Genomic DNA, 23,836 nt, shown 5'->3' on the forward strand with positions numbered 1-23,836 from the left:
CGTTGCACGCAAAAGAGAAGGTCTGCACACATCCAAAAACATTTTAAATGCAAAATTGATTTTCGTGCGCTCGAAATACTTTCTTCTTTGCGAGACAAACATTTTCTCCACAAAACTCAGTTCGCGCGCGTGCAAAACGCACTTTTGCGCGCTCAAAATATGATCTTTCGCGCGCAGAATTGTGGCAGAATTGTAATCCCATAGATTTTGGGTGCACAAGCACCGCTTGCGCGCCGCCAGCGAAACCGCCCGCGTTTTGCCGCTTTCCGCACGTCTCCCATTGAGAATGAACTAGACACTCGCGACTGCCGCGTACCGTGTGAAAGGGCCTTAACACCTGTTGAGATCGTTGCAACGCCGACGTTTGCCACCTGTCACACTGCAGTCTTTGTCGGGGCTATCTTATCTCTTCTAACGGAAAGACGCCACGTAATGTATTTTTCTTAATGTAATAATAATAATTTCTGTCCCTAATACCTACATTTTATAAAAGCAGTAAGCACTTGAGGCCGTACTGAATTGTGAATATAACCGGCAGCGCATCCCGAACAAAGCAACTCACAGTAAAGCGTTGCCTCGCGTAAGTTATTGCTAAAATAAAGCTCATAAAATGTCATATCGAGTTACTAGTTGAATAATCGGTTCTTATTCAATGATAGTGCAAAGAAAATAATTATTCTATTAGGGACATATTAGATAATAAAATTAATCTTATAAAACGTTATTGTTGGTTTAAACCAAGTGAATTAATACAAACCATGACGAATGTCCTTCATTTTACTAACTCGGGCAACTGGTTTAGAGTGAACGGTACAAACTGCACACCTAAAAGATTCTGTTAGTATATCATCTTTACAATCCTGGAGTGATTCCCATTGGATAAAAAAATGCATCTATATACTAAGAATTATGTGTGGTAAAGAACGGATCCGAACGTTATTCTCTGAGGAAGAATACGTTTAAAGGCATGGCATAACGTTATGTACACTTTGTTCTGGTACATGCGCATTAAACATTTAAAAAGCTGGGTGAAGGCTGCACCATCAGTAGGCCTACAAGGCACATGGTCAGTCAAATAGAGCACTTCAGGCTCTTTTGTTAAAGCTGCAACTGGATAACTGCATAATATTTACATTAAGCATCTGAAATGTTACAACATAATGATTAACACAAGTATAAACTTAGATACATCAATATTGGCTATAAGAAATAATACTGACTCAGCAGAAAGGCACTTCTTTGTAACCATAGAGTTAAAATACTGGAGACAGACTAATCCACTCCAGGTAGTTAGGATTATAAATCTTTTGAGTTCATAGTTAATAAAAGAACTGTACAAACGGGCTCTGGCCTGAAAGTCAGTGACCTCAAGACAGAAAGTCATGCTTACATTGCACAATAAAAGGAAATACACGATAATGGGCGTGAGATCCCGTTGGAAGGCTCTTCAGGGTCAGCAGGCTAGTGTTACCACTGTCTGTGTGTCAACCACAACAAGCATTTTTCCTGTGCCAACGCAAGCTGTTACAGACGCTCCTCAGGATTTGCGTGCGCGAGCGTTCATGAGGCCGCCCTTAATGTCTGTGCTTTTATGGCTTTATTGAAAGAGCCTCCAGTGCAGAATCCAAAAAGGATTTCCATAAATAAATAACTTCCCCACCCCCCTAAAACCAAAGACACTGGTTTGGTCCTGCACTTCCCTCAGTCACTGTGAATTGCAGGAAGATGCCATTTCAGAAGAAAGCGGGGGGAGAGTAGCAGTGGGTGAGTGAGTGAGGGGTCTTTAGGGTCGCTTCCACCCATTCCGGATCACCGCGTCAGCTCGCAGGAAGGGCTGGCTTCGGAGATCTGTGAGTGGGGAAGGGAGAGAGTTAGAGTTAGATCAGGGAACATTTAGGGTAGCAGGGGTCATTCTCAGCATTTGAGCTGGTTGATGATATTTGTGCTGTCTTTGAAAAGGATGCAGAATGCAGAATTCTGTAGATCTTACTTTTCTAGATCTTAAAGGAACAGTTCACCCAAAATGGAAAATTCTGTCATTTACCCAGCCTCATGTCATTCATGCTTTTATCGGGGAAAGGAGATATTTAGCATAATGTTGATACTATTCTTGTCCTTAGAATGAAAGCAACTGAGTGGCAGCTGTCAAGCTCCAAAAAGGAATAATGTGTCACTGTTTCCACAAAAACATTAAAGGGAAATATCACCCAAAATGAAAATTTTATCATCATTTATTCACCCTCATGTCGTTCCAAACCTCTAGGAGTAAATTTTTTTCTGTTAAACACAAAAGAAGATATTTTGAGGAATAATGGTAAACAAACAGTTGATGGTAGCCATTGACTTCCATGGTATAGGAAAAATACTATGGAAGACAATAGGGACCAGAAACTGTTTGGTTACACACATTCTTTTACAGAGTATCTCATTTTGTGTTCAACAGAAAAAAATAGTGAGGACGAGCAAATGACAGGATTTTCATGCTTTTGGGTGAACTATCCCTTTAAGCAGCACAATACTGATTGTAATAAGAAATGTCTCTTGAGCATCAAATCAGCATATTAGAATGATTTCTGAAGGATCATGTGACACTGAAGACTGAAATAATGGCTGCTGATAATTAACCTTTGCCATCACAGGAATAAAAAAAAAACTGTTTTAAGACAAAAGAATGGTAGTGTATGTAAAACAGCAAAAACAGCACCTTGGACATTTTACAAAATTTCTCCTTTTGTGTTCCACAAAAGGGTTTTAAATGACACAAGGTGTAAATGACATTTAATTTTTTGTGTGAATTTTCCCTTTTAAAGTTTAAAAAAATGCAATTAATATAAATCTCAATAACTGCTTCTAGCATAAACATAGGCATGGCCCAGCACTTATAAAGCACACACAGTAAAACACTAACAGAGACACAAAACAAAATACAATCACTGCAGTAAGACCATTCAACACTAATACATCTGAACTGATTGATTCAGTGTTCAGCAAGGTCTTAAAAGATGCTATAACATTACCATATATAATAAAACACTACACCACTATATACAGTAACCATTACATGTAGATCTTGCTTAACAGAACACAGAGTTGCATGCAGGTGACGATACAGTAGAGGACATAAACATGTCAGACAAACAGCACAGTGCAAAGATACAGCGGACAAACACAGCTTTACATGCAACAGTGATGACAAGAAATTAGAGATTTCATTCCTGGGTCCTTTCCAATATATGGTACTGAAGAAAAGCTAACAAAAATTCTACTAGTAAAATAATATAAGATATTGTACTAATGATTAGTTTGTAATAATATTTGACATCTATAAGGTTATATAAAACTATAAAAATGTTGTAGTTTATATTATATATCTTAAGTTATAAATAGTATATAATATAGTAAAAAAGAGAATCATTTTTCAAACAGAATTGTGAGATGTAAACTGAGGGAAAAAAAGTAAAAGTAAAAACTTTTTTGAAATAAAAAAAGTTTTTTCCTCAAAAATGTTAATAAAATATTTCACAATTCTAACTTTTTTTCTCAAATTCCAAATTGTGAAATAAAAACTCAGAATTGCAAGATAAAAAAAAGGCAAATTTTTTCATTCCGTGGTAAAACTATAAAAAAATATAGCTAATTATCATATTCTTTGACACAATGACAAGTTTCATAAAATATATATTTAACGATGCAAAAAATATTCAGTACAAGACTGCATTTGGCCACATAAGCTTCAGCATTGTAGCAATGTGCAAAATATAGCACACCGCTAAAGCAATTGAGCTGACGGTAAAAAGGCAGACAGGAGCAAAGCGTCGTGAAGCTCCATGATGCCTTTCTTACCCTCCAATTATTTTGTGCTCAAATTTACTCAGATTAATCCCCTGTTCTGCTAGAAAGGTAGAACAAAGAGTTATGGGAGAGAAGATGAGAGTTAGCAGGTGACAAACCAAGTGAAACATAATAAGGACTGTTACACAGGCCAAATCTCTCTGGACAATATGACAAACAGAAAGACCCAATATAAAAAATATGATTAAATCATAAAAGCATATATGTAAAAAATCAGGCAAGCAACAGTTTTACAGTACAAAAAATATGATTATATTATATTATATTATATACAGATATTTTAATACTTTTCGGTCCATTTGTCATAATTCCCTTGAGAAAGATTTGGCCGGTCCCTGTTTCAGATCTGTGAACAGCCACAGCTTGTGCTTCCCACTATTCCATTGTGCGTAGGTTAGTAAAGGATGCTGGGTAACCAAGTGACAGAATGGGTCATGCGAGTGGTTGTATGCATGCACTTTGCAACGAGAAACCACTTGTTTTGACCCATGCAACTTCCTGGCATTTTTGTTTCCAGATGTTTTGAATCCTATTTAACAGCGACAGCCATAAAATCTTCTTCACATAGGTACACTATTGGTCAAATATTAGGGGTCAGTAATGTTTTTTTTTAGGAAGGATGCATCAAATTGATCAAAAGTGAGAGTAAAAATATTTATAATTTTACAAAATATGTAGATTTTAAACAAATGCTATTCTAAATTTTCTGTTCACAAAAAAATGTAAGCACATAGAATGTATATTGGAATGCATATTAGAACGATTTCGGAAGGATCATGTGACACTAGACTGAAGTAATAGCTGCTGAAAATTACATCACAGGAATACATTTCATTTTAAAATATATTAAAACAGAAAACAAGTTTTAAATTGCAATAATATTTCACAGTATTACTGTTTTACTGTATTTTTGAAGAAAACAACTGCAACCTTTATGAGACCTCTTTCAAAAACATGAATAAAAACTTTTGAACAGTAGTGTGTATCTCAGATGGAGGAATTTGTTTTTTAAGGAAAAACTACTCTACATTAAAACTACTTCATGATTAACCTGAGCACAGGATACATGGGTAAAACTTTAAGAATAAACCATTAAAGTACGTTAAACATGTTCAAGTAAAAACGTAAGCATTAATAGAGATTAAATCCTGTTTACTTTGTGACTGGGGTAACAGAAGACGAGAAGTGACAATTCATCATTCTGTCAGTAATATCTATGGCTTCATAAGGCTGGGACGTTGTTTACTGAAATGTTAAAAAAGTGAAAATTTCCCTATGTGCACAACCTCTGGACTACATTTAAAGAGACATTTTTAGCAATTTTGTCGGTATTGCAAAATCCGAAAATCTCAAATGAATGAGAGTGTTTGCCAAAAAAAAGAAAAGAAAAAAAGATTCAGTGGTTATTAATTTATAATAAATATAAATACCCTAAATCGAGAGCATTATGTGAATGATAGATTATGGTCTTTTGTTATTAAAAAATGATCCCTGCACAGTTTCTGCAATCTCTCGTAAGAACATCCTGTACAATTTATTTACATACATTAGAAAGAGAACCATTTAGTTAGTATGCCATCTAATTAACTCTGAATATCCCTGAGGGTTGATTAAAATTCTGAACCATTGGTTTCAACTGATATGCACTTGTAAAGTGTGGTGATTGAGCTGTAAGGGCCGATGTTTAACATAACAGAGAGTACACTGCTGATGTGGAGAGCTGTGGACCACCACAGTGATTGTGGACCCCTGGCTGATGGGTACTGTAGTCCTGCCTGGCCCACCTGTGATAATGTCTTCAATGGTGCCATCTTTGCCCTCATATACAGGCCGGTGGTCCTTGGCCTGTCTGCGCCGGAGCTCTGCGATCAGTTCCTGCTGCTGCTGTCGCTTCTTTTGAGCCTGGACCTGCAGTGAAAAAAACAAAATGCAGGTTTACCACTAATATCATCTGGAAGTGCTTGAAATCCAATCTGATTTCAGATTCTGAAAGTTCTGTTTATATAACCCTGAATGTTTAAATGTGATTCACATATTCGTTTGCATGTGCATTACATGTATTCTGAACAAAACGTTTTGTGTTCAGAATTCACTGCCATAATATCACCAGAGCTTTCAAGAGTATAATTGCTGTTTGTGACTTAAAAACACACTGATTCTGAAAAACTATCTTCTAGTTTGATATTTAAAAGAATTAAAAAAAAAAAATTCTCAGCTCTTAGATTTCACCTTGGGGTCACGCTGTTTGGCCTCCTGTGCTAGTAGTTTTTCTCTCATGGCTTCCTCTTGCTTCTTCCTCTGTTCGTTTCCCTCCACAGCCTCCTGCAGAAAACAACAACACAGTTCCATCAGAGAGGTGAGTGTGATCCGGGTCCCGACACTGCACAAAACACAGGCTACGACCTCACATCTAAACAATCACAGCAACCTCTGAGAAGGGATATGAATATGGACACACACGAACGCATAGAGATCTTGGACCTTTTTTGGTTCCTCATGTAGACTCATAAATCCACCAGCAGAACAATGTGAGGAAGAGGTGTGTGTATGCGTGTGTGTCCGGGTTAAAGGCGGTGAAGGCAAAGCCCTAAACACAGCAGCTGCCCTTAAATCTCAGCCCAGCTGCCCCTTCCTGTTATTCATCCTCTGCTAACGTCTGCTACTCCACCCCAGTGCTCTGACGCTGATGCTCCAACAGGGAAGACATTAAAACAAGGATGGCCAAAAGATATAAACACACATAGAAACTGTGCATTCAGGGTCTGAACCCACAACCAATTGGCTAGCAGGCCAGATCTTTTATCGCATCATGTTTACTAAACATGCCAGACAACAGATCACATGGATGGCTCCTTCCTGTCAACGACCTAAAACCAGGTCGGGTTCACCTTTCCCCCCCAAGGCTTAGAAAATAAAAGTCTCTTCCTGATGAGTATACAGAGCCACAAATGTGTATTCTCCTTGTCATATTATGAAGATTCATGATTCTTTAGTGCAGTGCCTAGAACCATTGAGTGAATCATTTAATGGATTGCAGTACCTTGTAGGCTTTGATGAACCGTACAAACACTGGGAAGAACACAGAGGGCGGCGTGGTCTTAGGACTCTCCCCAAAGTAAAGCACCACATTGTTGAAAGCCTCCTATAAATGGATTTAATTTGAGATTCAGATAATCTGGTTTTGTATTCAGAAAGTGTTTTGTAAAAGAGAGAAAGGACACCTCAGCAGTCTTGCCGTCTTTTTGTAGTTTGTCCAGGTGTGTATCGCTGGTCTGGAGGAAGCCCTTGAGTACAGCGTGGTCATGCAGACTGCATTCTCTCCTGACCAGATCCATACCCTTACCCAGCTCCTTAACATCCAACAACACATTCTCCAGGGAGACTGTAATGGAAGATTTCAAATTAATGCAATTAAGAGTTCAAATGGAGATAAATCCAAAGAAATTAATATCATTTCTGTAAGTGGGACATGTTCAGTTCAAATTCCAACCCTGAAGGACACAGACCTGCTGCAGCCTTATCCACAAAGTGCAGTTCATTGTAGAAGGTAGCCAGTTCAGGATATTTCTCTTTGACGACCAGAGCAATGTAGTGCAGCAGTGTCATCTTCCGGTCAGTAGACTTAGTATCTAGCAGCTGAGAGAGAACAACATTAGCATGGGTGAGAACAGCACTGTTATTCAACTACAACATCGCTGAAGCCATTTCTACACTCGAGCTCACCAGATCCAGACTCTGAAGTTTGAAACCATACACTGAGCCTCTTTTACTACTGTTCATGTAGTTGCCCAGGGCCAGAATGATCTGTTGAGACAAAAACGTATAGTTAAGCATAACTGGAGACCAATTTGAGATGATTTTGAACCCTTATAATATTCAAAACAAGAAGACATTTACTTCAAGGATCTTCTTTAACTTTGGAGAAGACTTCACTGACGCTGATGCAGCGATGATAGCGTTGAGTTGCTGTGGATTTAAATGAACAGATGCCAAATCTTGATTTGATCAGGATGACCGTGATATTGCCAAGAACGTATTCCTAAATCAACATCTTTGTTGTTCCAGGAATAAAATTCCCATCAAACAAACTAACCCTATACTTAACCCCAAGCCTAACAACCCCTAAAATCGGAGGGAGATGATAGGTTGATAAGTCTATGCCTCAATTTAACCCCAGAATGTGAATAGGAATGTTGTTCCAGGAACAACAAGGACGTTGGTCAAACAATTTTCACAAATCACTGTGGATGGTCATTCTTCACCAAAAATTTATTTAAAAACCCCACAAAATTTCCCAACTTCCTATTTGTTGACCATCGTAGTTGCTCACCGGGGTCAGCATGTTGACATTATCATTGAAGTTGCCCACAAACGTGATGATGCTCATTCTCTGAGTGAGCCGCTCAATCTTGCTGAAGAGGAGCATGAAACGGTCTTCCTCAGCTAGTTGGTCCAGAGGTCTCCTCTCGCGCTCGTACTGACGCAGTAGTTTACTCTCAGCCTCCGTGGGAAGAAACCGCATCAGGCATTCCACAAAGTCCACTGGCAGGGCTTTCAGATCAAACCTGCAACATGGATATTGCATCATATTAATCTCAGAGAAGATTTTTGAGAAGATTAAGACACTTGCATATGTGCGTACGTTTGAATGGCTTTGCAAATCTCTTCTGTGGTCTTATTGGCCTTGCGCAGAGTGATGGCCAAGTTCTTTGAGCGATTGGCATCAAGCAGCTGCACTTTGTTGACGACCTTGTGGGAAACCTTGCTCTTTGAGCATGACAAATCCACCACAGGACCCTGGGCTTTCGTCTTGAACAGCTCCTCAAACTTCTCCAGATCCAACTCCTACACGACCAATCAAGAACACATGGCATGGGTGGAGAGTTTCAAGGAGCACGTGCTCAAAATAATGTGCAAATCTGAGTCATACTCAATATCACCTCAAGCACACGCTCATCATCAATTTCGTTGAAGACGGTGCCATTGATCTGGTTGGGTTTCAGTGCAGTCCAGTTGAAGACAGGAAGGCGGAATTTGGTTTTTATGGGTTTCTTGATGCGTATGGCTATAAGATAAGAATAAACATTATTGTCAGACGTTATTTTTACAAACATAATTACGTATGACAAGATCCTGAGAGTGATTTGTCACTGTGACTCGCTTTAATCTTTTGTTTGCAACAAATCAGAGCCAAGATAGTACTGTTTCCTATTATTATTTGTAATTTTGTATTACCTGATAAGCCGACACTAAGGATGACTGATGGTGATGGTCCAGGCAGAGGTGGAGGAGGTGGAGGAGGAATAAGAATACACTCGACTATATAAAATAAGAGAGTTGTAATACATTAGTATGCATACATTTTCATCTTTACTCTTAAATCTGTTCCCAAACAGTCCCAAGGGCTAAACAGATATTTAGTTAGTCCCAGTCCAGCTGCTTCCTCAGCAGAAACCGCTCCTTAGCTAAAGGAAACACCCTTAGCTTTTCCTTTTCCTGCTAGGCTTGCAAAGACTTGTACATTTAAAGCTCTGTAACTCAGAAGGAACTAAGTGTGCACAGCTGAGCCTTGTTTTTCTGATTATTATACACTACAATAACTCTCCATAATCTTGAGCATCGAGGGAACCCTTACATATCTGTTTTCCATTGACAGTGGGCACTGGTGCCAAATCTAAACTTTTCCTTGTCCGTCCTTGAAATCAAATGAGTTCTGAGAATCTCAGATCTCCTAGTCAAGCAACCGTAACTGATAGCACACCACACATGATTCGCATACACAATTGATTTTCCTGGCTGTTCTCAGACTCAGTACCTTCTGAAGGAAGTGGTGGGGCAGGTGGTGGTGGCGGTGGAGGTGGAGCAACAGCTTCAATAGGAGCAGGTGTAGTGACACGCAGACCTCCACTCCCACTCATGCTTGCAGTAAGTAAGCCCAGGTCTCCCAGAGATGCTCCACCAACCAGTCCTCCTCCACCCAGAGCCTCAATGGCAATATCCCCATCAGGCTGCTTGCGTAAACGGATGGTGCCCTGCTGCTCCAGCTCCAGCAATTGCTTCTCAATGTTATTGTGCCTCTGGAAGGCGGCGTCCTTCTCCTGGATCATCCTCCGCAGTGTGTGCACTTGTGAGCTGGTGGACTCATACGTCTCCTGCATTACCATGAGAATGACCAGTCAAGGATTTATTGTACTTTTCACTCAGCCTAGCAATAATAAAGCTACACAACACATGTAAATACTCTATTTTGATATATACCATGGACTTTTTTCACATTTCTGTGAGTCTCAGAAGCATTAGTCATCATAGTTGGATAAACTTCTATAGTGGTGAATGAAAACTATAACAAATATAATTTTGATATTTATAATTTTTGCCACAATAGCAAAAGAAACAATCCACAATAGTGTTTCTATGACTTTCCAATTGAGGTAAAAATATTGAGAGATTGATTACGTTGGTCATAAGAGAGACAAATATCAAATTTGCTCACTCCTTCAGCTGTTAGAAACACTCACGGAGCAGCATTTACCAGTTTTTTTCGTAAACTGATACCAAGGCAATAAAACACAGTATAGGTTTTAAAATTGTCCAAAAAGTCCATTGCACTGAATAATTACCATAATTATTTAATGGTAATTTCTATGATGGTACTTCAAAGAATACCATAATAGATGTCCAAAAAACATGGTATCTTACTCTCTGTTATTAGACATTTAGACATCTAGTAATCAGATTACGAAAAAGCCACAAAGGATTAATAATCAGTCATTCCTACTGACAAATTTTCATTGTACGCATTATCATCATTCCTATTACTTATTCATATTACACAAATCATTATATGAGGTATTTGCATGTCAAGCTCATGAGTGAAGACGATATAAATGATTGAGAGTGATTGAGGCCTACCTTTATGGTTGCCAGTTCCTTGTCTTTGTGTAACAGCTGTTTCTCCAGGTCTGCTACCTTCATCATGGTCTCATTTTCAACATCTAGAAGCTTCTCTGTCACCTAGAACAAAAAAAGGAGGAGCACAAGAGAAAACATGACAGCGTGAGAGGCTGCGAAACAAAAATGAGTGAAGATAGAGAGGCGGTTCAGAGCATTAATCCTATCAACATCGCTCCCATACCCTTTTAAGCTTCATTCTGTCTCTCTCACTCTCTTATGGATCAATAATAACATTCCCAGCAGTATGACACAGCAGATGAGGTAGCATCACTTTCACTTTTGAAGCAGTGAAGATTACACACAGTGGAATATTTGGGGAATTCAGTCCTCCTCCCCCAGCAAGAGAAAGAGTTGTTGTGTGATTCTCTGTTCATTTCAAGGCCTTTGCCATGAGCATAACTCAGCCCAGCAGAAAGGCCCACCACTGAATCAAGATCAGAGGAACAATCCGAGGTTTGTTTTTACACTGCCTGCTTTCTGCATACTCAGATTTACAAGCCTTATCTGTTGAACTAAACATTTATAAGCCCAATCAGTCCACAAGTCAGATTATAAATTATATTTTAAGATCTCTGTGCACCAAAAGTGAATGATTAAGCTATGCACGAGGCTATATGTTGTGAGTGAATACTAGGAGGAAATAACCCTGATTTCTCTGAACTCTGATAAAGGTGAAGTCATTAAGATATTCAAAGTGTTAACATGACTGACCTGTGATATGATAAACTAGCATTAATATTTACAGATCTGACATAATTAGGATATTAATATAATTAGGACTATGAATAAATTAAATCAAAGTACAAGTGTGGTGATATAAGCAAACATTTATAACATAATTGGTCCAATAAAAAAATTGGCCAATAATGACATCATAATATATACACTACAGATTGAAAGTTTGGTGTCAGTAAAGAAAATACTTTTATTTAGCAAGGACGCATTAAATTGATCAAAGGTAACAGTAAAGACATTTATAATGTTGCAAAATATTTCCATTTTAATGAAATGCTGTTCTTTTGAACTTCCACAAAAATATGAATGACAGTTGAAAATTTAGCTTTGCCATCACATAAATTAATCACATTTTAAAATATATTACAGCCTTAGTGCGCAAAAGATACTTCTGTCAAAAATATAAAGAAACCGTACTGATCCAAAATTTTGAAAGTAAATGTACATATTTATGGGAGTTTTTAAAAATGTAAAAAATAGTGGTGCTTATGAATTTCCAAAGCACTTATAGACCTATCACAACTTTTTTTTTATATACTCTGCGTTGAATAAATTGCAAGATTATCCATAAATAAATTAATTAATTAATTTAAAAATGTATTTATATATTTTATTATTATTTATTAAAATACTTTTTAATTTATTATAACAATCTGCTCTACATCATTTTTTGTAATGTAAGCATTGAGACTTTTCACATTGTTGCTGATGTATGCTGAGTGCATAAGGTATAATAATAACACAGCAATAATGAAAGGGAGTATATAATGGTTCTTACATGAGACAAATGTTCTTCCAGCTCCTCCACTTTCTCCAGGGCCACATTCTTTGTTTCAGCGTCCTCCAACAGACCTCCAACATCAAACACATTATCCAGGTAAGCCTGGATCTGCACCGACAACTTATCACTCTCTGTGTGCTTGGATTTCTGGAAGGAAACACAGGGGATTTCTTAATGTTTTATCATGTGGTTACATGTGAGCTTAACAATATCTCCAAACGTCTGTATGACTGAATCATTCAATAGTATTTCAAATACAAAAAGACATCTACGTAACAAACTTGCCTTTTTACTTGGCTATTTAAACACTGAATGATTTTAGATCAGTTTGAACATTGACTGGATACCTCCAGGAAGTCATCAAGCCCCAGCTTAGTGAACTCATACTGCAGATGTACACGGAAGTTCATGTCCTCCACAGAATGGACCACAATGTTGATGAACTGCATACAAGCAACCTGAGACACAAACCACAAAGTCAAACACATCCATGTCTCACACAAAATACTGACGTGCTTTCATGCACCTACCATGAAGTCGATGTTCCCATCTTCACTACGGAAATACTCCATCAGCTTCTCAAAGCGGTGCTTCTCCTTACACACCTGCGCATATTTTTTAGTCAGTCACAAAAACACTGTAACCCCTCAGTCCAGTATAAACAGATTTGTTAAGTATTAAAATATAAAGTGTGATAGTTATTGCTCTTATATCCTCACAAATAACCATCCCAAATCTTAAAAAAAAAAAAAAACACAACAGAAGAAATGACTGAGGTTTCTAGTTCTAGAAACAGCAGAGTATGAGGTTATGGGGTTCAGTGAAGCTGAGACTGATGGAGAATTCAGATCACAGTCCATACAGGAGAAAGTCAGACTTTATTGTAGACTTTATGGAAAAAGAAAGGGATTGAAATAACAAAGGAACTATGTTATGCCCTCGCATTTCACTATGACAGAATGAGAAACCTATTTCAAATACTTCAATCAGCTTCTTGTTCGTAATGCTTTGCTGATTTAAATGTGGAGCATTTAGTTCATTAGTCTAAATTCAAAGTTAGCTCAACCACAGACTCTTTGAAGACTAGTTCTGGCAGTATTTTATTTCAGTCTTTCTCACAGCATTGTTGTGACTGCTGTGCTGATTTTCTCTCTTAGTTTCTCAGGATAGAGTTGGACAGTTATGGGATAATTGGCCTGTTTCCGGTATTTAAATGACTAGGCAAACAAAACTAAGAGGTTGAGTGAACGGTTGAGTCTGCGGGCAATTCTCTCCCCCCCAAAACACTGATCCTTATCAGAGACGGGTTTGATGAAACGACTGGCTTAAGATGTGGTATTTTCCAACAAATGCATGTGGGAAGGTAGACAATTGCCAGCTAATTGGATGTATATGTGCACGAACTGAAACAAAAACAACTTTTTTAACATAATACAGCATCCATGGTAAGACACATGCAGGTGTAAAAATCCCAGGATCTACCTCTTTGAAGTTATCAAATGCTGAGAGGATGATTTCATGGCCTCCTCGCACCAAACACACAGCAGCCAGCAGCTCCAGGACCAGCGCCTTTGTTCTACAGGCAGAACAAAAGCTTCTGTGAGCATTCAACTGGACCAGAGTGGCAGAGCAGGACTCACACAATAAGACGGGTAACATTACCAACTTGACAGATCATTACCCACCCACACCTGCTTAGATCTATCCTTCAGGGAGAACAGCAGCTTTGTGTCCATTGTTATACAATTTTCAAAATCAGAAATGTGATAGCGCACTTTCATCTTGAGCCTCTCATTGGGGTCATATCTGATGCTGAGTATCGGGTAATTTTATGTTGATGTTTTGGAATGACACAATCCAAGAAAAGCCTTTACAGCACAGTTAAAAGCTGTGATTGAGTGATACATTGGCGTATGATTCATTGAGCTCATTGATGCTTTTTTCAGTCTGAACTGATCTAAGATTCTACTACAAATACACTTAGTCAGACTGACACTAATCCGCTTGAAAGAATTCATTCTTACCAAACAAAAGCACAAATCTAATCCCCAACTTCACAGCGCCACCAAAACTAAAGGTCACTGAAAGTACTGCATTAATCGGGCTCTGTTCACACAAAACACTTTTTTTTGCATTCTACTGTGCTGTGCTGTTTTTCTATGTAAACATGCACTAGACAGACATGTGTGACTGCTGCACTAAAAGTTTTGCAGCATCTAATAAACATTCATTAAATAAGGCATTCAAGTTAAAAAGTAGTAAAAAATTTGTCTCTATGCCTAGTGTTTTTTTACCTCTGCACTTTGTCTCTCATTTTTAAATGCAAAAACACATTCTCTATGAATGGCCCTTAGAGGTATAGTACACCTAAAAATTTGAATTCTGTCAATTTACTCCCCCTCATGTCATTTATTTCTTCTGTGGAACACAAAAGATATTTTGAAGAATGTTGGTAGCCAAACAGTTTTGGGTCCCATTGACTTCCATAGTAAGAAAAATAAATAAATCTCTGGAAGTCAGTGGGACCAAAAATACTGTTTGGTTCTTTGTTATGTAAAACACAAAAGAAGATATTTTGAAGAATGTTGGTAACCAAACAGTTTTGGGTCCCATCGACTTCCATAGTAAGAAAAATAAATAAATAAATCTCTGGAAGTCAGTGGGACCAAAAATACTGTTTGGTTCTTTGTTATGTAAAACACAAAAGAAGATATTTTGAAGAATGTTGGTAACCAAACAGTTTTGAGTCCCATTGACTTCCATAGTATGGACTAAAAATACCATTTGGTTCTTTCTTATGTGAAACTCAAAAGATATTTTGAAGAATGTTGTTAACCAAACAGTTTCGAGTCCCATTGAATTCCATTGTATGGACCAAAATTACTGTTTGGTTCTTTGTTATGTAAAACACAAAAGAAGATATTTTGAAGAATGTTGGTAACCAAACAGTTTCGAGTCCCATTGAATTCCATAGTATGGACCAAAAATACTATACTATGGAAGTCAATGGAACCCAAAACCGTTTGTTTACCAACATTCTTCAAAATACCTTCTTCTGTGTTCAGTAGAAGAAAGAAATCCACACAGGTTTGGAAAGACATGAGGGTGAGTGAATGACAGAATTTTAAATTTTTGGGTGGACCTGTTATACAGAGCCCTAATTCTTACCTTGGGTTCTTATTGTTCAAACTTAGGGCGATCTCGTTGACTGCATGCGCGTGAGACATGACAAGGTTGAAGCCATACTAGGGTGAGAAAGGAAAAAGCAATGTGGTATAAGTATAAAAAAACATATACCACAGTGCAATTGTGATTCCATAGAGACATTGTGCTGCTGTTTGTAAACTGGACAGACACTGAAACATTCTGGAGAGTAACGGGTTACTTGTCATGTTCGATGACACTTAATAATACTACTGAGAGAATTGTTTTTATTTGCTGCTTCCTTTCTATGTGCAATCAGGTCAGATGTCCCTGAGGTTTTTGTGACCAATCAGGTCTGTGCATCCTGTACCTGATAGTTCATGATTGCTCTGAGGCACATGATGCACACATGCACGTCATCCTTTTGACTCACTAATCTGGAGTTCTTGATGGTTTTGCTGTTGGCAGCTGAGCCATAACTGAAATAGAAGGACAAAGTTAGTAGTTCACAAAAGCTGTGCTTGATTTGACATAACATAAGTGTGCACAAACGATCACTCATATGCACCATATAAAAAGGTTTTCATTTGCATGTGTTATCTACCCTCAGGATGTGGCTATGGCTCAGTGGGCAAAATAATGCACGCATGTGACTCCTAGTTTTCGGTGCAAAGCAATGTTCCTGTCATTGCATGAACACACATATTATCATCTGTGAAGCGAGACGGGACGCCAACTGTGAAATTCTAAAAACAATATTTGACACTTTCCAAAAATAGGGTCTAATTACTTGAATAAACCAAAGGGACACAAAATGTTTTTGATGTGAAAACCATTAGATTTATTAGATAACTATTATCTAAAATAAAATTAACCTAGCATGAGTAGATCGTTTAAAACACATTAAATGTTTGTATTAAAATGCCGATATTGGCCTGCAATAAGGTTTCATCTAATCTTAATTTTGACATTATCAGATGAACTGATGACCAAAAATGACATATTTATTTTGTATGCAACTACTTAATATTTTTTTTTAAATACTGATCAAACAAATATATATTTCTTTTATATATTAAATATAAAAATATTTCTCTATATATAATTTTTATATATTTCTGGTTTTGGTTTTATTTATTTTGTAATTTTGTTTTTGTTTAACTTCATGTTCATTTTTATATGAATTTAATGTTTATTACTGGAGAGCAACAAATATAAACGTCATGAAATTTTAAAATAAAAAAGTACTTAACCCTGTAAAGCCTGACATACAAAATAATAATCAGGGGGAAAAAAAAAACAGTTTTTTTTTTTTAATGGGACAGTTTATTTAACCTTTAGAATAAATATTGTTTTAAAATAATAAAAAAAGGTTTGCATATGTTCAAAACATATATTTCACTAACATATAATTCAATGTAACAAAGCCTGATATATCATATTTGATACTTACCTTTTAACATTCTTCTAAAAATAATGTATGAAGAATCAAGTAAATCTAAGACCTGCAGAATTATGTTTACTAAAAAAGTATAAACTATCAATCAGACGACAGAAGACATGTAATACAACAGTACAACAGTTTTTTTCAGAAAAGATTTGATCATATTAATAATTTAGAGGCCTTAGAAATTTGTGTATTAAATATAATACAGTAGGCTTTATAGGGTTATTTTTTTAAGACTCTTGAGGCTCTTTCATACCCTATTCTTGGAAAGTGCCAGTTCTTCAATCTTAAAAAGATAGATAGATAGATAGATAGATAGATAGATAGATAGATAGATAGATAGATCAGTCTCAAAACAGCGCATTAAATATTTCAAATTATTAAGTTGTGACTGGCCAGCAGCCTGAACCAAACCAATGCAAGTTATCACATAAGCAAACATTATTTTAAAGCGAGGCAGAGCATAGCAAGCACAAGCAGGCCAGTACATACCGGAGGACGGATTGCCGCGCAGAGCGCACCAGCGTATTGCAGCCGTTCTGGTGCAGATCCTCAATGGACCTGCTCCAGGACTTAGCCTTGTCCAGCGAAAAGTCATCGCCATTCTCCAGCCCTTCAAAATCCAACCTGAGCCGCACAGACAGGGAACCGCACATAAGGAGGGCGGGGGGGTAAGGATGGGGAAGGTTAGCAACAGAGCTCAGTAACAGGGGGTCCAGGATTATGCAGACAGCAGCACAGGACAATCCAAGCAAATTATAGCACGGCATAACAAAGCACAAAACAAAATGCAGCGTGCCTACAATGAGGCATTCAGCACGGTCATTATCATTTAACACTGAATTCATCGCAGCCTTTGTCTCCAGCAGAAGCCTGGCTACATGATCTTTTAAATGTCCTAAAGTTGGTACATGGATTGGCGTGTTGTGAAGATGACTGTGGTTGGTTGTTTTTAGGGTGTGTCACTCACATGACGGCACACTGAGCAAAGGAGAGATACTCCACCAGGATGTCCAGGCCTCTGTTCTCATCGTTGAGGAACTCACGAACCCACCTGCCACATAAAGAGGGAGATGAAATTAAAGCATCCTATTAACATCCTTCTGATATCAAACACACTCTATATATGCTACCATTTCAAAATGTGGGGTCAATAAGATTTTTTTTTTTAAAGAAATTAATACTTTTATTCAGCAACGATGCAATAAATTGATCAAATGTCACAGTAATGATATTTATAATGTTACAAAAGATTTCTATTTCAAATAAATATTGTTCTTTTAACCCTTTAACTGTCACCCGTCCCCTCTGTGGGAAGTTTACTTCACTATATTACAATTAAATCCTAATCTAATCATGACAAACTATATATCGTTGGAAAGGTCTAAGACTCCTAAATAGATATTTTACCAATGTTTTTGTTAAAAATTATGTAGGAAAAGTAATAGATTGACAAGAGTGCACCTCAAAAATCTACATCATAACAGGAGTTCTGACCTTTTGTCAAAAAAAGTCTTCTTTGTTGCCTTTTTCTCTATCACACTTTAGAAATCATCAGAAATTATATATCAATTGAAAACTTTAAATCTCAAAATTGATCCTTTGAAACCCATTTTAAAATCAAACATTGCATTACCATGAAAATGGTACATCAATATCATGTTACAAAATGTTTTCGTTCATGAATTATAAAAATTTAAGTTTGGATCGCGCACTTTCACGTCTATGTTCAAAAATGTGAGTGGCAGTTAAGGGGTTAAACTTTCTATTCATCAAGGTATCGACAAAAAACCTTTTTTGATATCACAGGAATACATGACATTCTAAAATGTAATAAAATAGAAAAAGCTATTTTAAACTGAAATCAAATTTCACAATATCACTGCTTTTACTGTGTGTTTGATCAAATAAATGCACCCTATTTACAGACCCCAAATCAAACAGAATCAGATTAACAAAGAGCAAATCTATGTCGAAAATATGAAACACAGATAGAGATAAAAAAGTTGAAGAAATGAAACAGACAGTTTCTAGACAGTCAATATTTCAACAGACTTAAGCTTCAGATTAAGTGAGCATGAAATTAATCCCATTTATTTTCTGATTGTGAATGATTTATCATTGGACACTACTGCAACAGAAAACAAGTGTTTGTTTTTGTAATCTTCAAAATGGGTACCAATAAGTGCCAATAGTTTTTAAGAGGGAAGAAATCCTTCGCAACTGACAGCAAAGTCTACAGAACACCAACTTTTCATGATCCAATTCATCTCTGAGAGAAAAAATAAAGTTATTTTTACTGTTGAATATCCTATTGTATATTGAATAATAGATCATATTATGGAAGTAGCGAATGTTATTATATGTTGGCTTTAAAATCCCAAGACATTTTAAGCCTCAAGGCTGCTCTGAGTTGACTGGCTTGGCAAGACTGAGATGGAAAGTCCAGAATAGAGGCTAGTTTTACATTTCCTTCATTTAGCTCCAGATTTCTGAAGGGGAAACTCAAAGCATAAGGAATTCCCACCATGCAGAGCAAAGGAACGTGGAGATCATAGCTTGAGAGAGGAGGTTAAATCTCTGACAGTGGGAGTGTTTAGACTGCCTCCCCTGTGCAAACATTCACTTATATATACACATGCATTCTTCATTTTTCTGCACAGCTCTCATTTTCATTCTTTTTTTTTACCTCTCAAACACAAGCCATAATGATTAGTTGAAATCTGTCTCTATTGTTAAATGGCTTTGGATGCATAAGGAAAAAAAAGCTACCAGACTCCCAAATGAGCACAAGAAAAACAGACAAAATGTGGAACTGAGCAAGAAACAGACTTTTCAGACTGAAACGGTGGAGGGGGCTCACTCCATCATCAGCTTCCTGTCTGCCACCTCCCCCTCCCTGCTCCCCTTTAGACTCTTTTCCTGTCCGGCCAGATGCCATTTCAGATTGTCTTGGCAAAGCAAGGAGTAGCACATCGGAAAGAGGCCAGGGATCGGACACATGCAATAAAGAGTCCTCTGTTCCATTTCATCCAGCCCCCCAAAAAAGTGAAAATAGCCTGCCTATTATTTTTCTTTTGTTCTTAATGAGAACCACATTACCCCTGGCTCTTAATAATGGAGGAGAGAGGAGTGTATTGGTTATTTATGGCTCACACAGAAGACAAAGGAAGTAATTCAGAGTCATATTTTGTCAGTGTTTTCTGAGCTTTTGCTCATATACTAACTGTGTGTGTGTGTATCAGGAAGCTACTTTGAACCAGCAGTTTGCCAAGCTACTCATCATTTATAGCAATTTAAACTGAATACAGCCTTTTAATCTTTTGAAGTAGTAGTTAGCTAACCTACACACAACTAACAAAAAAAGTAACTAGCAACTTGAGAAAAAAACAACAACTTAATCTTCTTAAATATTTCAATATAAAATGATATATTTTTTCATTTAAATAAATAATTTAAAATATAAAATTGTTGTTATAAAATGCTAAAATATGAAACGTTAAATATTAATAATAAAATGCAATAAAAAAAACCGAATTGAATTATTTTATTATTATTATTAAATTTAAGTTATATTATTTTAATGTAAAGCCGTATGTTTTGGCACAAACAATCTCAATTAGCACTTATAAACTTATTAATCTTGAACTAAACAGATAAGTTCACAACTAACAAAATTATAATGCAACCTAATTTATATAACTGATTTAAAAATGTAACAACAAACAGCAGCATGCAACTGAATATTTTGATAAAAATACCTAAAGTTAAATGCTTTTTTGTGGAGACTCAAATACCTAAAATGAATTGCTTCTCTGTGGAGACTCGAACTGATAAAGCATTATTTTGAATTGTTAATTTACACGGTCCAAAAAAATTATTTAATTTTTCCCATGCTATATATGAGCATATTTGAATACTTAAATCACTCGAGTGTAAATTTGCATGCACAATACAAAGTGACATTAAATACAACACATTATGTAATTTTCAAAAGACCTGAACTATATTGAAAAACGTGGTAAAGTTATTAGTTACTCCTCATCGCTTGTGTGTTCATCCGATTGGTAAGAATGTACCGTACATGTAACAAGCATGCTATTCTCTAATACGGATGTGTGTAAATGGTTTCACAGTTCCACAACAAATTGTTTTTTGTATTCAGTAAGTGTGTGTGCGCCCTTGAAAACGGAATATAAACAGTGAAACGATGTTCCCAGTTGTCAGTGCTTCATTGTGTTACACAATTGTGTGTCAATGTTTTTGTCTGTGTTCATCAATGTGATGTGTGTATACGTCGTGTCCTTTCACACACTACATTGTTGGATGCTACAGGCTTCCTGGCTCGCCAGCATACACAACTCAGCTTCCTGAGTTGCTTGAAGCTGCTAAGGGGGTGGTGTGTGAGGGACGAGATGAATAAAAACCATCTGGACGCTGCCGAGGTCTACAGACAGCATTATAAGCAGAGGGAAGCTGGCAGAACAGCCCAACAGCAGGGATTTAAACACAAGCAAACACTACATCTAGCTTTCTACAACAGGAAGAACAAAGAAAGAGTGATTCTTTAGAGGGGAAAGCCAAACAATACCACAGCTTCCCGTCCATACCACTAGCAGTGCTATTGTTACCTGCACTGTATACAGGAGCCTCATAACCTCACTGCAATAGTTACTGGGAGGGGTATTTGGAGAGATCAGCACAAGACGAAGAGATGTAAAAGAAGGATTAAATGAAAGAACACAGGAATTAGTCACCCTATATGATTGGTTCGCAGAGATATCTCCAGCTCCCTCAGGACTTTGGTGGATTCATGGACCCTCCTGCGGAATTTCTGCACACAGAGACAAACTGATGATTATCGGCATGTTTGGAGAAAAACTCTGCAACCTCACCAGAGCAGTTTACAGAACATTTCAATAAACTCTAACTAGTGCTGGGTAAAACAACACTTCTGGTTAAACTTTTAGTGCACAACAGAGGTCAATACTAATGACATACAGAGGAAAACCAATTGATCAGATTATAGGAAATTAATTGATCCTGAATATTTTTATTTTTTGCATATACACTTCCAACCAAAAGAAAACTTTTAAAATGTAAAATTTAATAAAAATTTAAGATGTAATTTATTCCTGTGATGCAAAGCTGAATTTTCAGCATCATTACTCGCATGATCCTTCAGAAATCATTCTAATATGCTGATTTGGTGCTCCAGAAACATTTCTTAATATTATTACTAATGTTGAACACAGCTGTGCTGCTTAAAGGGGTCATATGATGCGATTTCAATTTTTTCTTTCTCTTTGGAGTGTTACAAGCTCTTGGTGCATAAAGAAGATCTGTAAAGTTGCAAAGACTAAAGTCTCAAATCCAAAGAGATATTCTTTATAAAAGTTAAGAGTTAACCACGCCTACCTAAAATGGCTCGTTCTAACACACCCCCACATATCTACATCACGATGTGGGAAGATTTGCATAACGCCGCCCAAATGTTCACACAAAGAAAGAAGGCGTAACTTTGATTCTCGCGGTAGTATTGTTGTTGCCGTGTGTTTCGTTGTGAAAGCGAATCTACTTTGTTTGGCCTTCCAAAAGAGGACACAACTAGGCATCAACAGTATGTGAGGGGCGTAACATTTCCGTCTCACGATTGAGGTATTCGGCCAATCACAACGCATTGGAGAGCTGGCCAATCACAGCACACCTCGCTTTTCAGACCGATGAGCTTTGTAAAAATCGACGCGTTTCAGAAAGGCGGGGCATAGAGGAGAAACAATAATGTACAGTATGTGGAAAATAATGTGTTTTTTTAACCTTAAACCGCATAAACACATTTCATTACAACAAATACACAAAATAATGTTTTTTAGCAACATCATATGACCCCTTTAATATGTGTAATATGTTTTTACGATCCTTTGATAAATAGAAAGTTCAAAAGAACAGCATATATTTCCATTTATTTATTAAATAGGAATCATTTGTAACAATATAAATGTCTTTACTTTCACTTTTGATCAATTTAATGCATCCTTGCTGAATAAAATAATCTTACTGCCCGCAAACTTTTGAAAGGTAGTGTTTATTTATTTATTTTTTGCTTTTTTTTTTATATATATATATTTTTCCAGGGGTATAATTATAGTTCTACTCAGGTTTTTTTGTGCAAAACAATAAGGATTCATAAATAAACATAATTTTGGAATTAAACAGACTATTTTTTAGTGAAGTTGGTGAAATTTTTTTATTTCTAATAATACAACCTCTTTAACTGCTGCAAATCATGTTCACATGCAACCAGGTGAGAAACAGACATTGGTTACACAATCTACACGAATGATGCTGACCTTGCGTGTGACTTTTGGGTCTAAATATCCACGTAGTTTCTGGATGTATGTATGTGGAGGATTCTTCACTTGGAAACGCTCCTAACATAGAAAAGAGGGGGAGACAGTTATACACTGGCAAAAAACATCAAACGTCGCCACCAAAAGATGAATGTTCTGTTTTAACTAACACATACACATATTCTTAATCATTTCATGCTGTTTGTTAAAAAAAAACCTGACATTATTCTTAAACAATTTTTTGTTGTAACTATGAACTCCCTTTTTCAGCAGCACAGATTTGTCAAAATGCACAACTAGACATTTATAAATAGTTTTATAAAACATGCACGAAATGTAGCACTTAACATCATCATTTACTGCATGGATACATTTTTTTCAGCAAGACCCTGTATTTAACAAGATGTCAGTTTACTTAAAGGGACAGTTCCTCTAAAAATGAAAATCTGTCATCATTTACTAACTCTCATATTATTCTAAACCTGTATGAAAGCATGAAGTCAGAAGGAGAAATTCTGAAGACTGCACAGGTCGCTATTTTAATGCAATTAAAATTAATGGGGACTGAGGATA

At 36.9% G+C, this 23,836-nt stretch overlaps 1 protein-coding gene across 4 annotated transcripts in view; it reads right to left on the bottom strand.

Annotated features, from left to right (window-relative positions):
* Positions 1 to 236: 236 nt before the first annotated feature.
* LOC107673105 (formin-like protein 3) overlaps positions 237 to 23,836 on the bottom strand; it is a 44,462-nt gene continuing 20,862 nt past the window's right edge. Inside the window, exons 3-27 of one of the 4 annotated variants that reach the window (XM_016466576.1) lie at positions 23,264 to 23,344; positions 21,671 to 21,747; positions 17,884 to 17,967; positions 17,406 to 17,540; positions 15,837 to 15,945; positions 15,491 to 15,567; positions 13,805 to 13,898; positions 12,853 to 12,927; positions 12,670 to 12,780; positions 12,320 to 12,469; positions 10,765 to 10,866; positions 9,668 to 10,004; positions 9,088 to 9,171; positions 8,793 to 8,917; positions 8,495 to 8,697; positions 8,183 to 8,417; positions 7,750 to 7,818; positions 7,576 to 7,656; positions 7,359 to 7,488; positions 7,074 to 7,234; positions 6,893 to 6,994; positions 6,082 to 6,174; positions 5,637 to 5,760; positions 3,844 to 3,889; positions 237 to 1,848 (exon numbers count right to left, since the gene is read on the bottom strand). In XM_016466576.1, the coding sequence (XP_016322062.1) occupies positions 1,818 to 1,848; positions 3,844 to 3,889; positions 5,637 to 5,760; positions 6,082 to 6,174; positions 6,893 to 6,994; positions 7,074 to 7,234; positions 7,359 to 7,488; positions 7,576 to 7,656; positions 7,750 to 7,818; positions 8,183 to 8,417; positions 8,495 to 8,697; positions 8,793 to 8,917; positions 9,088 to 9,171; positions 9,668 to 10,004; positions 10,765 to 10,866; positions 12,320 to 12,469; positions 12,670 to 12,780; positions 12,853 to 12,927; positions 13,805 to 13,898; positions 15,491 to 15,567; positions 15,837 to 15,945; positions 17,406 to 17,540; positions 17,884 to 17,967; positions 21,671 to 21,747; positions 23,264 to 23,344 (2,916 nt within the window). In that variant the 3' untranslated portion in view covers positions 237 to 1,817. Of the gene's footprint in view, positions 1,849 to 3,843; positions 3,893 to 5,636; positions 5,761 to 6,081; positions 6,175 to 6,892; positions 6,995 to 7,073; positions 7,235 to 7,358; positions 7,489 to 7,575; positions 7,657 to 7,749; positions 7,819 to 8,182; positions 8,418 to 8,494; positions 8,698 to 8,792; positions 8,918 to 9,087; positions 9,172 to 9,667; positions 10,005 to 10,764; positions 10,867 to 12,319; positions 12,470 to 12,669; positions 12,781 to 12,852; positions 12,928 to 13,804; positions 13,899 to 15,490; positions 15,568 to 15,836; positions 15,946 to 17,405; positions 17,541 to 17,883; positions 17,968 to 21,670; positions 21,748 to 23,263; positions 23,345 to 23,836 lie in introns of all 4 variants that reach the window. The other 3 variants (XM_016466575.1, XM_016466578.1, XM_016466577.1) reach the window with 3 other exon arrangements.

Source organism: Sinocyclocheilus anshuiensis, unplaced genomic scaffold (assembly GCF_001515605.1).
Source record: "Sinocyclocheilus anshuiensis isolate Anshui unplaced genomic scaffold, SAMN03320099.WGS_v1.1 scaffold364, whole genome shotgun sequence".
Lineage (NCBI taxonomy): Eukaryota > Metazoa > Chordata > Actinopteri > Cypriniformes > Cyprinidae > Sinocyclocheilus > Sinocyclocheilus anshuiensis.